Source organism: Lissotriton helveticus, chromosome 5_1 (genome assembly GCF_964261635.1).
Source record: "Lissotriton helveticus chromosome 5_1, aLisHel1.1, whole genome shotgun sequence".
Classification (NCBI taxonomy): Eukaryota; Metazoa; Chordata; class Amphibia; order Caudata; family Salamandridae; genus Lissotriton; species Lissotriton helveticus.
Genome location: NC_136065.1, coordinates 1,383,405,484 through 1,383,418,631, shown reverse-complemented (window position 1 = coordinate 1,383,418,631; position 13,148 = coordinate 1,383,405,484). Strand labels below are relative to the sequence as shown.

At 45.6% G+C, this 13,148-nt stretch overlaps 1 protein-coding gene across 1 annotated transcript in view; it reads left to right on the top strand.

Annotated features, from left to right (window-relative positions):
• The window catches only part of SLC26A8 (solute carrier family 26 member 8), a 3,758,415-nt gene that overhangs the window by 1,874,855 nt on the left and 1,870,412 nt on the right, over positions 1–13,148 (top strand). The window contains exon 8 of the mRNA XM_078644342.1: positions 632–727. Coding sequence (XP_078500468.1) covers positions 632–727 — 96 coding nt within the window. The remainder of the gene's footprint in view (positions 1–631; positions 728–13,148) is intronic.

Here is a 13,148-nt window from a genome sequence, read left to right as displayed (position 1 = left end):
GGGTTGTCTAATCATTTGTAGCTTTGTGATTATGTAGGAGAACAAATGAGACACCATAGCTAGTCAGTTTTTAGATTTTGGGTACTAAGGTGGTAGGAAGGTACAACCCCTATAAACGAGGTCCTGTTTTACTGCGCATAGTTCTGTGTTTGTGCAGAATCCCTTCAACAGCCTGAATTACTTCTAAAATGGAGGTCGGGATATCTGCTACATTTGTCACCGAGTATCCCAACTGTCAGACTCTAAAGAGAGGCCTTGCTTTGGTTTTTTGGTGGGTGCTTGTTTCCAGAGAGTGCAGCACCAGCTCCATGATGAAGCCGCAGACCTGTGTCAAAAACCAACGGAATGGAGTGAAAGATGTAATATATCAATACTTTTATGTGATAGAATTTTGGGGCTGGCCTGTGTGTGGTTGCCCAGGTTGTCTTTTCCTATCGCACAAGTATTCTTTAACATTGCGCTTTAAAATAGTTTGTTCATGTTTAATCATTTTCAGAGTTGCCTTAAATTGGATATCTTACATTCTTTATTAATATAGCCGACCAAAAATGTTTTCATGATCTATGCTACAATTAATTAGATACCAGCAGCATTTCCGGTAACTAACATTCTTTCTTCTTCCAATTTACAGGCTGTCTTGGCGGCAATTGTAGTCAGCAATCTCCTTCCTTTGTTAGACAACTTGCATTTGGTTCCTCAACTGTGGATCCAGGATAAGTATGATTTTGTAAGTGCACGCCCATCAGCTGAGTGTGTCAGGATGAACTCCCTCTGAGGGTTGTTTGGGCATGGGATTTGAGAATAAAAAGAATATTTATATTGATCTTTTTTTCTGCATAAGATAAATCTGAATGCATTGCTAATACGTAACATAATTACTCTTACTTCCTGGCTTCTTCCCATGCATAACATGTGGATACTCTCCACTTCCTGGTGGAATGGTAAACTGCTTCAACAATTGTTAAATCTCGTTTGTGTGCAGGTTCCGTACACCCATGTATCCAGCTTATACACTCCTTTCCCTCGTCAGTCTTGTCTGTGCTGCTGTGAATTGGAACCTATTTTAAAATCTAAGCAAATTCCTGCTCTGGTCTCCTTCTCCATTGTTTACAATTTTTTAATCCTTTTACTTTCCTTCTTTCTTGAGCTCGGGTATGTCTCAGCGCCACAGCTTTATTGTATGCTAGTTGTTTTATTGACTGTTTTCAGCTGCTAATACTGATCACCTGTGTCTTTTGCTGGGGAAATAGTCATCTGGTGCTTACCCCAGCTGCCATCGGTACATTGTCTCTTCATACCACCCCGCCTGCATTCGAAGTAAGGGTATTACTCCTATCACACAGACCATGTTGGGTTTTGTCAATAGCAATAAGAGCCACAAGGTGAGTACATGGTCTCGGTCACAGGTGCAGCTCTGAATAGCCATCCTGTCGGTTGCATAGTGAGGGACCCTACCCTCAGATTTTCACCCTCTTGTATCAAAGTCACTTGCACTAGCCTTATACAATTCATTCTTTTTTCACCAGAAAAAGTGAAAGTACTAGACTGCATGCACATTTCTCTTAAGTATGGCCTTTGATACAGATTTTAGGAGCTTTTTGTTAGCTGTCTTCATATATTGGTCTGATCAGTTATCATTCACTCTTTGGCCATAGATGTTCTACTAAACTAGCGGACAACCAAAGAATATAATTCCACCGACTCAGGCACTGATTTATCCACCTCCTCCAAAGAATACAATCTGGATATGAATCTGGGAACAATAATTTGTCGGAATCTTTCCATCCTCTCTTTATTACGTCCTCAATATGCTGATGTAAAGGGAAACCCAACGCCTTAGGTTGCTGAAACTATTTCAGCACAGGCTCTGATGAAGTGCTGGGTAGCTCATTCAAAAGAAATCCCTTATTTTGATAATTTTTGCCAAAATGTCTGGTCACAACTCCCTATCAATGTATTGTCTCTTCAGACAAAGGTAACTGACTCTACTCCTTCCTCCTCTACTCTAGAACTGGAAATCAATGAGTACTGATCCTCAAATAAAGGTTTAGCAGGTTAAGGATTGCGCTCTGCTATAATACTTTTAAGAACAATGGGCCCGATTCACAGAACTAACTTAAGACAAAATCCTAAACTTACTACCATTTTGGTATTCACAGAATGCACTTACTCATTTTGGTATTCTCAAAAGGCACTTACTCATTTTTCTCAGTTTAGTAATAGTAAAGTTAGGAACTTTAGGACTCCTAAACTGAGAAAAATCCTAACTTTAAGACTTTCGGTATTCACAGAAGGCATTTAGGAGTCCTAAAGCTAGGAGTCCTAACTTTACTACTCTGAAACTGAGAAAAATCCTAACTTTAAGACTTTCGGTATTCACAGAAGGCATTTAGGAGTCCTAAAGCTAGGAGTCCTAACTTTACTACTCCTAAACTGAGAAAAATCCTAACTTTAAGACTTTCGGTATTCACAGAAGGCATTTAGGAGTCCTAAAGTTAAGAGTCTTAACTTTACTACTCCTAAACTGAGAAAAATTCTAACTTTAAGACTTTTGGGATTAGCAGAAGGCATTTAGGAGTCCTAAAGTTAGGACTCCTAACTTCTGTGAATACCGAAATGAGTAAGTGCCTTCTGTGAATACCAAAATGAGTAAGTGCCTACTGTGAATACCAAAATGGTAGTAAGTTTAGGATTTTGTCTTAAGTTAGTTCTGTGAATCGGGCCCAATACGCTTATGTTTGTCCTCCAGTCTTGGCCTCACTTTTGTCTCTTGTTGCATCTAGAAGGAGAGGGACTCGAGGAGGAGGAGTCAGAAAATGTCCAATAGTGGGTGTAGGAAATAGGATTTTTCCTAAAATCTTTTTTATTAACAACTTAAATGTGACATTTACTTTCGTCATTGAGTACAGTAATATTTTATGTGCCAAATACCATCTTACAAATGTCAGTGAAACATTTCAAAGCAACATTTTACATTACATTTCTTATGGTGTACATGGTTCTGAAGAAGATATTACTTCGGTATTCGTTCCATTTGCCCCACACCTGCATACATTTTCTGGGGCAGCCTCTTGCCACGTTCCGTTTAGCTACCATCAAACCCAATGTCGCCCACAGTTTATCCTTACTATTGAGATCAGTGGGTTCCCCGATGTTTAGCAGACTCCTCTTAGCATCTATGTCTATACTTCTTCCAAAAAGTTCCCTGAAGCATTGGTGGATGCCTGCCCAATATTTCGGAACCTGTCTACATTCTCACAGTATATGCATGAATGTACCCTCATGGTCACACCGTCTCCTACACTCCTAATCAGCTGCTCTACCCATCTTAGCCAGTGTTAATCCTGTGATATATAACCTATGAAAGATATTCATTTGAACCAGTCTCAGGCGAGCGGAGATCACGACCTCCTTAGGGGAGGCCAACGCTTCTTGCCACTCTTCCTCGTCTAGGTCCGAGATGTCTCTTTCCCAGTGCATTCGAAGCATTTCAAGGAGGTCGGGGCATTATTGATCACCTTTTCATATGTTAGTGATACTGCTTTTGTTTGCATGTATCCGTCAAGGAGAGGCCTCCGAGAGGGTCTCACTCTTCGGTATTTGCGATGTCAGTGCATGTCTCACCTGTGAGTATCTGTAGCGTTCTGTGTCAGCCATCTCATATTCCTGTTGGAGAGTAGCAAATGTTATGCCTCCTCCCCCTTTCCATTGATCTCCGACTCTTGAGATTCCGATCATATCCCATCTGTCGAATCCCTATTTTTTCCTCAGTGTGCCCGGAAATAGGATATTTGATTTAAGGAGTGAAGACACTTCTCAACCACAGTCCTTGTTAGGGTGAGCCTCAAAAGTCATTAAACTAATCTGTGCTTAGCCCTCTGGGAGATTGGAACAAAAACAGTCATGCTTAACTTAGAGGCACTGTTTTAAGCATTTTGCACCACACAAACATTAATGAAGTGAAACCACAACACAAAAAAATCAGCTACCAATTTACAAAAATCGCGTAACATTAAAAAAATTAAACAACAATCGGGAGAACCAGAGGTATGAGTTTTTAACGTTTTACGTGTAAAATAGTGCTTAGAAGATCAAAGTTCCAGCCGCGGGTATCTGGTCATGCAAAACTGGAGCAAAGTTAAAACTTAAAGCCAAATCTCCAATAGGGCAAATCTGCAGACTGTAGCTGACAAGGGATCCACAAGGCCGGTACCAGTGCTCGGAGAGCCTGCTGAAAAGCCTAATGAGAAGAATGTAGAGGAAGCTACTGCAAAGTCCGGCCGACCAACGATACACCTTTGGCGGATTGTCGAGCTGTTAGGTCCCAGTTTCCTCTCAGTTCTCAGGCCACTTAGTGCTGAACATTTTTCCAAGTCCCAAATTTCAGGTTTTGGCTGGAGGAGCACCTTTAACACCACTTCCAAGAGTTAAGGAATGATTGGGCACCACTTGGAGGGTCAGGACTCACACCAGGCAGAGGCCAGGTATGGAATTAAAGGACTCTGAAGCTTGTTATGTCTTGTAGCTCACATAGGAGGTCAAACAACTAGCCCTTGGAGTCACTTGTGTAGTCCACAGGTCCTAGAGTGTACTGAAGAGTGACTCTGAAGATCCAGCATTTATACCTGGTGCCAGACTTTTAAGTGGGAGAAACTTGTAGGTTACTCCCACATCTGGTTCTGCATATTTACTTCCTTCCGCTGCCCATGCTCCAAGTAGCCTAAGGTGACAAAAGGCTGGTGTCAAGTTTCTTTGTGAGTGTGCTGAAGGCAGTACTTTGAAATGTAGGTGCAGCAGGGTACAGCTCCGCCTGACCTATCCTAGCAGGATGAGCTTACCTGCTAACATGTAGATCCCCTTTGTCTCACTGTCTGGGAGGAATACACAATGACCCAGGACAGGGGAAGCAGGCATCCAGTGGTTAGGAAAAGAAAATCGTTTTGTAGTTTGAGAGTGACCCCTTAGCACACCAGGGGAATAGGGTACTTTAAACAGTAGAGAAAGGGGTTTCATCCCTTGGCGGATAACTAAAATTTCACACACAAGATAATTGTCTAGGTCAACTAAACACATAGAATGTGAAATCTACAGGATAGATTTGGTTTCTTGATTGTGCAGTAGTGACGCCACTACTGCACAATCAAGAAACCAAATCTATCCTGAAGACAAGATATATGACGGGTCCAGGTTTAGATTCTGTGAATATTAGGTTTCAGATGTGTTAAATAGAAAGACCAATAAGAAGTGTCTGTTTGTCTCTCCCTCAAATGTGATTTTTTTTGTCTCTTTGTAATTGATGTAAATTAACTGTGATTTAATGTGATTTAATGTGTTTTTTATCAGTACGTGTACAAAATAATGTTAATGAAATTGTAAGTTGTTTTTATAAAGAGCGTAATAATCTGTTTTTAAGTAGCATAATACACAGAAACAATTTTTTTTTTAAATAAATGACAAAATTATACTGTTATTGTGTGGGTGCATTATAGTGTGTAGAACTCATTCTATGTGTTTAGTTGACCTAGACAATTATCATGTGTGTGAAATTTTAGTTGTCTGCCAAGGGAAGAAACCCCTTTCTCTACTAGGAAAAGAAAATGCCAACTTTCTAAAGTGGCATTTTCATAATTGTGACTTGAAATCCGACTTTGCCATAAAAGACATTTTTTAAATGACAATTCTTTTGAGACCAAACATGGAATTTCTACCTCTTTCTTATCAAAGGTTAGCACTTATTAAATGTAATAAGGTAACCCAATATTATTCTATGGGAGACGTAGGCCTCACAGCAGTGAAAAACGAAAGTATTTTTTTTTCAATACCAGGACATATAAAACTTAAAACACATTAAGGCGTTATGTATATACATTGAAAAGGGAGGTATAAGCCTGGGAAAACGTTTAGTTTGCCAGGTTGAATTTGTTGTTTAAAACTGCACACAGGTTGCAGTGGAAGGCCTAGGACATATTTTAAAGGGTTACTTAAGTGGATGGCACACAAATTGCATTTAATGTACAGGCCCTGGGTACATGTAGTACCACTGAAGGATGGACTCATAAGTAAATTAAATGTGCCAATTGGGTTCAAGCCAATTTTACCATGTTGAAAGGAGAGAGCACAAGCACTTTAGCACTGGTTAGACAGTGGTAAAGTGCACAGAGTCTTAATGCTAACAAATCCAGAATCCAGACAACAGGAGGGGAGAAGGCAAAACGTTGGGGCTAAGATCACACCAAGTCTATCGATTTAACAGTGGGTAGGGACAAATTCCCCTGCCCTACCACCCATCCTGGCGATGTATTCCAAAATTCTCCTGTGCCTAGCACAAGGGAAACAAACGCAGCAATGAAGAGAGCCACGTCCGGCAGGGGTCCCACGTCTTTGTTCCAGTCATAATCAGGCAGGAAGTGGTGTCAGTAAAGGAGGAGATTATATTACCTTAGTGGGGTTTATCCCACCACTCCGTTTTTAATTCCTGGGTGAGGTGGAGCCCACTTCAAAAGTAATGATTGGGGAAGGACAAGGGACGTTGGTATAATGAAGTGTTTTTCCAATTCACATGTTTTCCTTTGAATTGTGGGGCTTGTAGTGCTGTTTAATAATGGAATAACAACACTGCAAGTCCTGCCATTCAAAGGAAAAACCTGGCTTGGAATAGCAATTCCCACATGGATCTGGAAACTTGGTATGGCTGTGCATTTAATCTACAAAGGGGATTTTCTGTGCCCACTTTAAGTATGACTACCAGCACCCGTTCTGCTTCAATAGTATTATATGCAGTGGCTACTGTGTTTTTAATTAATATTTGATATTGTAAGCATAAGACTCCCACTATTAGGCAGCTTAGTTTATATTTTACTATTTCTTTTAATTTTTGTGGCATATGTTTTGCAATAAAAAAGCTAGAAAAAAAATTACTCCTGCCATAGCAAGCTGTATTGGCTTTGATTTTACTAACGTTATATGTATAACATACTTAGAACTTTTCATTTTAATAAAATTATATATATATTATACTTACTTAACCCCTTACTGTTGAATCTGAAAATGGGATCAAGGAAATCCATATATTTCTGAACTGGGCACCAGATATGACATTTAGGAGCAGTGGTTATGTGTACGTCTCTGAATTTGTGGGTACCCATACTAGTGAGTGATTCAGAGGGCATTTTTCTAAATTTCTCCTGTCTTACACACTGGCTTACATTTGAAAACACAAATGCAGAGAAATCCAATTAGTAATAACAAATGTCATGTCTTCCGATAACAATTGTACTTCACTTGTGTGGGAAGGCCTAGTGCCCGCAACACAAAGCAATCCATAATGCTACATGAACACATCACATTTTCCCACTGAAAACGTAATTTTTTTTGCAATATGTGTAGCTGTGGATTTCGGGCGCCATCTCAATCGTCACATAGGGAAACTTAGCACACCTGCACACTTTTAAAACTAGACACGTAGGAGAATTACGGGTGGGGTTACTTGCATGGCTCTCACCAAGTTTTCTTTCCCAGAAGCCTTTGCAAAGCTCACATTTAAAAAATATATATATTTTATTGGGATTTTGGTAATACCGACATATGCCATTATGAAACACGATACAGACAGATTACCAAATATGACAATATCATTGGGTACAATTTGTATATAAAGAAATAAAAATCAAAAAGAAAACTTCATGCAAACTTTCCCACCCCCACTGCCAAGCATACATAATTGCAAATGTACATATTGAAAAGAAGGACCCAGATTCACACAGCATGGCCCCCTGCTTCTCACGGAGGCTGCTTTTTAGGGGGGTTGCAAGGGAAGAGGAGGAAGGTCTATAAGCCCCTGTATGTAGCCCATCTCAATCGGATCTTCCTATGTTTTTGAGGGCAACACCGCGCTTGGAAGACCACTATCAATGTACCCATGCAGTTGCCTAGTTCCTTCCGCCATTTCCCTGTTGTCGGTGGGGAAGTTCCTTTCCATAGCTGGGCAATATTCCGCTCGGCAATTGTGTTAGCAAGAAACAGTAAGTGTTGTTTGTAGCGATTCCGACCAATATCATCTGTACTGTGGAGTAGGAACAATCGGGGGTCTAGCAGGAGGTCCAAAGAAAGCACCTCTTTAAGACAAGTTGAACCATACGCCAAAAGGGCAGTTTTGCAACGCAGCTCAATACGGTATGAAAGAAGGATCCCTCCTACAATGGAGACACTGAGGAGATGCTATAGCCCCCATCCTACTGAGACGAAAACATGTATAGTATACGCGATAAACATATTTGAATTGGATAAGACGGTACCTGGAGGACACGGCAGCCGCGCAGGGACTAGCTATAGCCTCTGCCCAATCATCATCAGTGAGCTCTGGAATATCATATTGCCATGCCTTCCTAGTCTTATGAAGGGTCGTGGTGGAGTGTGTAGTCAATGTTTGATAGATCTGCCGGATTTTATGCGCCACTAAATCGCCCATAAGAAGGTGACCCTCCAAAGGGTGAAACTCCGGGAGGTCATCTAAATTTGCAAGCAGTGGGGTAAGAGCATGACGAAATTGAAGATACTTGCAAAACTGGGATTTATGAAGGTGAAACTCCTCTTGCAGTTGGAAACTGATGTGGGAGCACACTGCTTCACCTCCCAGCAGGTTCGCCCCTAGGCATCATGGTAGATGCAGTTCGCCAAATGTGTATACTTGCAAAGTCTCTTGAGTGTTTCACCAGGTGGGTGCAGATTAGTGCTGGCCATCTCTGGACACGTGTTTCTGGATTATTATCTATCATCAGCAGAGATTAGGCATGAGATTATTTGGGGTTGCTGAGCTGGCTGCCGTATTCTTGGGTCACAGTACCTCTCCAGGCCCGCAGGTGCCTCTCCACGAGCTCGTCAGCTCAAAGCGGCTCGAGGGAGCCTTTAAACAGGAAACTGATGTGGGAGCACACTGCTTCACCTCCCACCTCCTCTTGCTGTTGCATGAATGATTTTAGGGTAGTGCCTCTCACAATGTCCCCTAATGTGGAGATGCCAATTTGATCCCACTGGCAGAACCGCTTCAACGCCGCCACCTGGCGTATATATGTACAATGCCACAATGCTGTTGTCTGAGTCAGACGCTCATGCTACCCCATGTGCCGAACTGTATATCTCCACAGCCGAATTGTCGTTTTGCTGATGTGAGGCAGAGGATCAAGAGATCGTGCACTGTACAGCAACCGAAAGAGAGGAACCCTCTTCCATTGCGGTGTGTTCAAGAGCAAATGTCGGGTCCGTAGGCGTATTACACCACCAGTCATTGACAACCAGTAGGTTAGAGGCAACATAATACGAATACAAGTCTGCAGCTGCTATACCGCTACAGTATGTGAATTGCACACAGGTCTGTAGCGCCTCCCGAACTGCCCCCCCACCCCATAAGAATTTGTTAGGTATAGCATTTATTTGTGAGAACCAAGAACTTGGTATATGATATGGGAAATTTTGAAGTCGATAAAGCATTCTGGGGAGAGAGCCCATGTTCAAAATTGCCGAACGCCCATATAGTGAGAGAGGCAGGGAGGACCACGCGGACTTCCCTCCCCGGAGGCCGGCCAGGAGCAGGTTAATATTGCGTGCCCAAGAGGTCATAGGGCAGGGGGACATATATATACCCAGGTATTGGAAGCCGTCAGTGACATGTTGGAGCTGAGATGCCCATGTACCTCTGCCCTATTGTCCACACACTGGGAATAGCACCGATTTAGAAGGGTTAGTGTGGAGGCCGGTGATCTGGCCAAAGACACGTAGAATCCTCAAGATTCTGGGACCTGAGAACCAAGGATCCGTCATGAAAAATAAGACGTCGTCTGCGTATAAGGCAATACGATCCAATTGCGATCTTGACCATTCAAAACCGCGAAGCAGTGGATCGTGGCAAACCCATACCACCAGGGGTTCCACCGCCAAGGCAACTAGAAGCGGGGAACAAGGGGCAGCACTGCCATGTGCCACAGCTAATGGGAAAGAGGTGAGAACGATGACCAGCAATACGCACTGAGGCCATTGGCTCCGTATATAAGAAACACACGTAGGCAGGAAGCATGGGCCAAAATTGACCGCCTCCAGGAGCTGGAATAACTACTCCCAGCTCAGCGAGCCAAAAGCTGTATTTATGTCTGCAAAAAGTATCTCCACAGAGCGCCCCAGCTCCAGGGGCAAATGCCATGGCATTATGGACCCGGTGAATATTGTGACGAGTGGCTCGGTTCAGCATTAAGCCTGATTGGTCGAGGTGAATCAGATCCTGAATGCAGGTACGCAGTCGGTCTGCAAGGACCGACTGGATTCAAAGTTGATTAGGGAAATAGGGCGGTACGGAGAGGGATCCTCCGGCGGGCGACCGGGCTTCAAAAATAAGACTATCTCGGCCTGACACCAGTCCTGGGGCAATAGTTGTCACTCGAGAGCTTTGTGACTCAGACAACACCCTCAACACCGCCAAACACCTGCACTTCCGGATCCATACTGACCCCAACACCACCTTCAGAGGAACGCTCGTCTACAGACCCCCCGGACCCTGAGCACAGTTCAGCGACTCCATCGCCGACCTCGCCAGCACCCACGCACTCGCATCCACGGGCTACATCCTCCTCAGGGACCTGAACTTCCACATCGAGAACAACGATGACGCCAACTCCGCCACGCTGATCGACCACCTCGCCAACCTCGGCCAACTCGTCACCATACCCACCCATGCCGCCAGCCTCACGCTCGACCCTGTCTTCTCCATGGGGACCCACGTCGCCTTCAACCACACCACCGAACTCCACTGTACTGACCATCGCTGCATCCATTTTACCTTCAAGAAACCCACCACGCACCACCGCACTCAACAGCTGCCCTGCCGCTGCTGGAGCAAAGTCACCGAAGACCAGCTGACCACCACCCTCGCCCAGAACGCACCCGCCGACACCACCGACCCAGATGCCGCCGCCCACAACCTCAGACAGTGGATCAATGACCGCGCCAACACCCTCGTCCCACTCAAGAAACCCTCCAACTGCTGCACCAGCAAGAAAGCCACCTGGTTCACCGAAGAGCTCCAGACCTCCAAACGTGCATGCCGGAAGTTGGAGAAGAAATTACTCCACGAGCGTACACCGGACAGCCATACAGCCCACTAGGACGCCACCCGCGGACACCACCACCTCATCAGAATAGCCAAGAGAGCTTCCTTCAAAGCCCGCCTGGATAACAACGCACACAACAGCAAAGAACTCTTCAGCATCGTAAAGGTATTCCCCAACTCCAGCGCCAACACCAACAACATCCCGCCCTCATAAAAACTGTGCGACGCACTGGCCACCTTCTTCCACCACAAGATCGCTGACATCCATGACAGCTTCATCACCTCGACTGCCCGACCACGCCTGACTGCAAACCCCCCTGCGAACACCACAAGCACCAACCGCCTGACCTACTGGGCCAACGTCAACGACAATGAGACACGCAAGGTCATGAACTCCATCAACTCAGGATCACCATCAGACCCCTGCCCACACCACGTATTCAACAAAGCAGACGTAGCCATCGCACCCCAACTATGGAAGTTCATAAACATCTCCTTCGAGACAGTGACATTCCCGGAGAGATGGAAGCACGCCGACATCAGAGCTCTCCTCAAGAAGCCCAAGGCGGACCCCAAGGACCTCAAAAACGTCCGGCCTATCTCCCTGCTCCCATTCCCGGCGAAGGTCATTGAAAAAATAGTCAACATGCAACTGGCCCGCCACCTCGAGGACAACAACATCCTAGAATCGTCCCAGTCTGGATTCAGACGGAACCACAGCACTGAGACAGTACTCATCGCCGCCACAGACGACATCAGGCACCAACTAGACAACGGGGAAAGATCAGCCCTCATCCTCCTGGACCTGTCAGCCGCCTTCGACACGGTCTGCCACCGCACACTAAAAACACGCCTCCAAGAAGCCGGAATCCAAGAGAAGGCCCTGAACTGGACCACTTCCTTCTTCGCCAAAGAACCCATAGCGTCTGACTCCCCCCCTTCTTTTCCACAGCCACCAACATCACCTGCGGCGTACCCCAGGGCTCATCCCTCAGCCCGACGCTGTTTAATGTCTACATGGTCCCCCTCGCACAAGTCCCCGCCAGCACGACCTCAACATCATCTCCTACGCCGACGACACCCAGCTCATCCTCTCCCTCACCAAGGACCCGCACACCGCCAAAACCAAACTCCACGAGGGAATGAAGGGCGTCGCTGATTGGATGAGGAGCAGCCGTCTGAAGCTGAACTCGGACAAGACGGAGGTCCTCATCCTCGGACCCCTCCCTCTGCCTGGGAAGACTCCTGGTGGCCGACTACACTGGGAATAGCATCAACACCCACCGACCACGCACGCAACCTAGGATTCATCCTCGACTCCTCCCTCTCCATGTCGAAGCAGGTCAACGCCGTCTCTTCCTCCTGCTACAACACCCTCCGCATGCACCGCAGGATCTAGAACGACTACCTCCCCTCCACGGATTCCGGTGCCCAAGCAAACCCCGTGGCCTCCACAGCACACTGGAAGGGCCGGCAGAGCTCCCCCACAACCTGATCACAGCCGGAGGCCGACACGGCTGCCCAGCAATAGGCCCTGACGGGGGCAAAATGCAGCGCAAACACCGCCCCCGCCCTATCCCCCACGGCTTCCCATCTCTCCCCACCGTAGGACATGGTCTTGGCTGCACCTCCCCAGAGATCTGGCAGCAGGCCGGCAGATTCAGACCCAGTCCATGCAGCACCCAGCACCGCTCCGGCGTCTTCCTCCAATCCTTTACTCGGCACAGTGCCGGAGGCGCCAGGCATAACAGTCGCCCTTAGGGCTGCGGATGAGCTGCACCAAGGTAGTATTAGCAGGATTCTCTGCAGATTACTGAGGTGGATATGCAGGCTGTTCAAGCTGCGTCTGCCATATTGGCTGACCAAGCCACGCCCCCGCAAAGCTCACATTTTGACTAAAAACACATTACTATGAGAAAAACATCTAGAACCTAAGCAGAGCAACAAATGGCCAACCAACCACCATTCCTCCAAGTCTCCCAATAAAAAAATGGTACCTTAATTGTTTGGGTAGGCCTAATGCCCACGAGAGGAAATGGCCCAAAACACAACT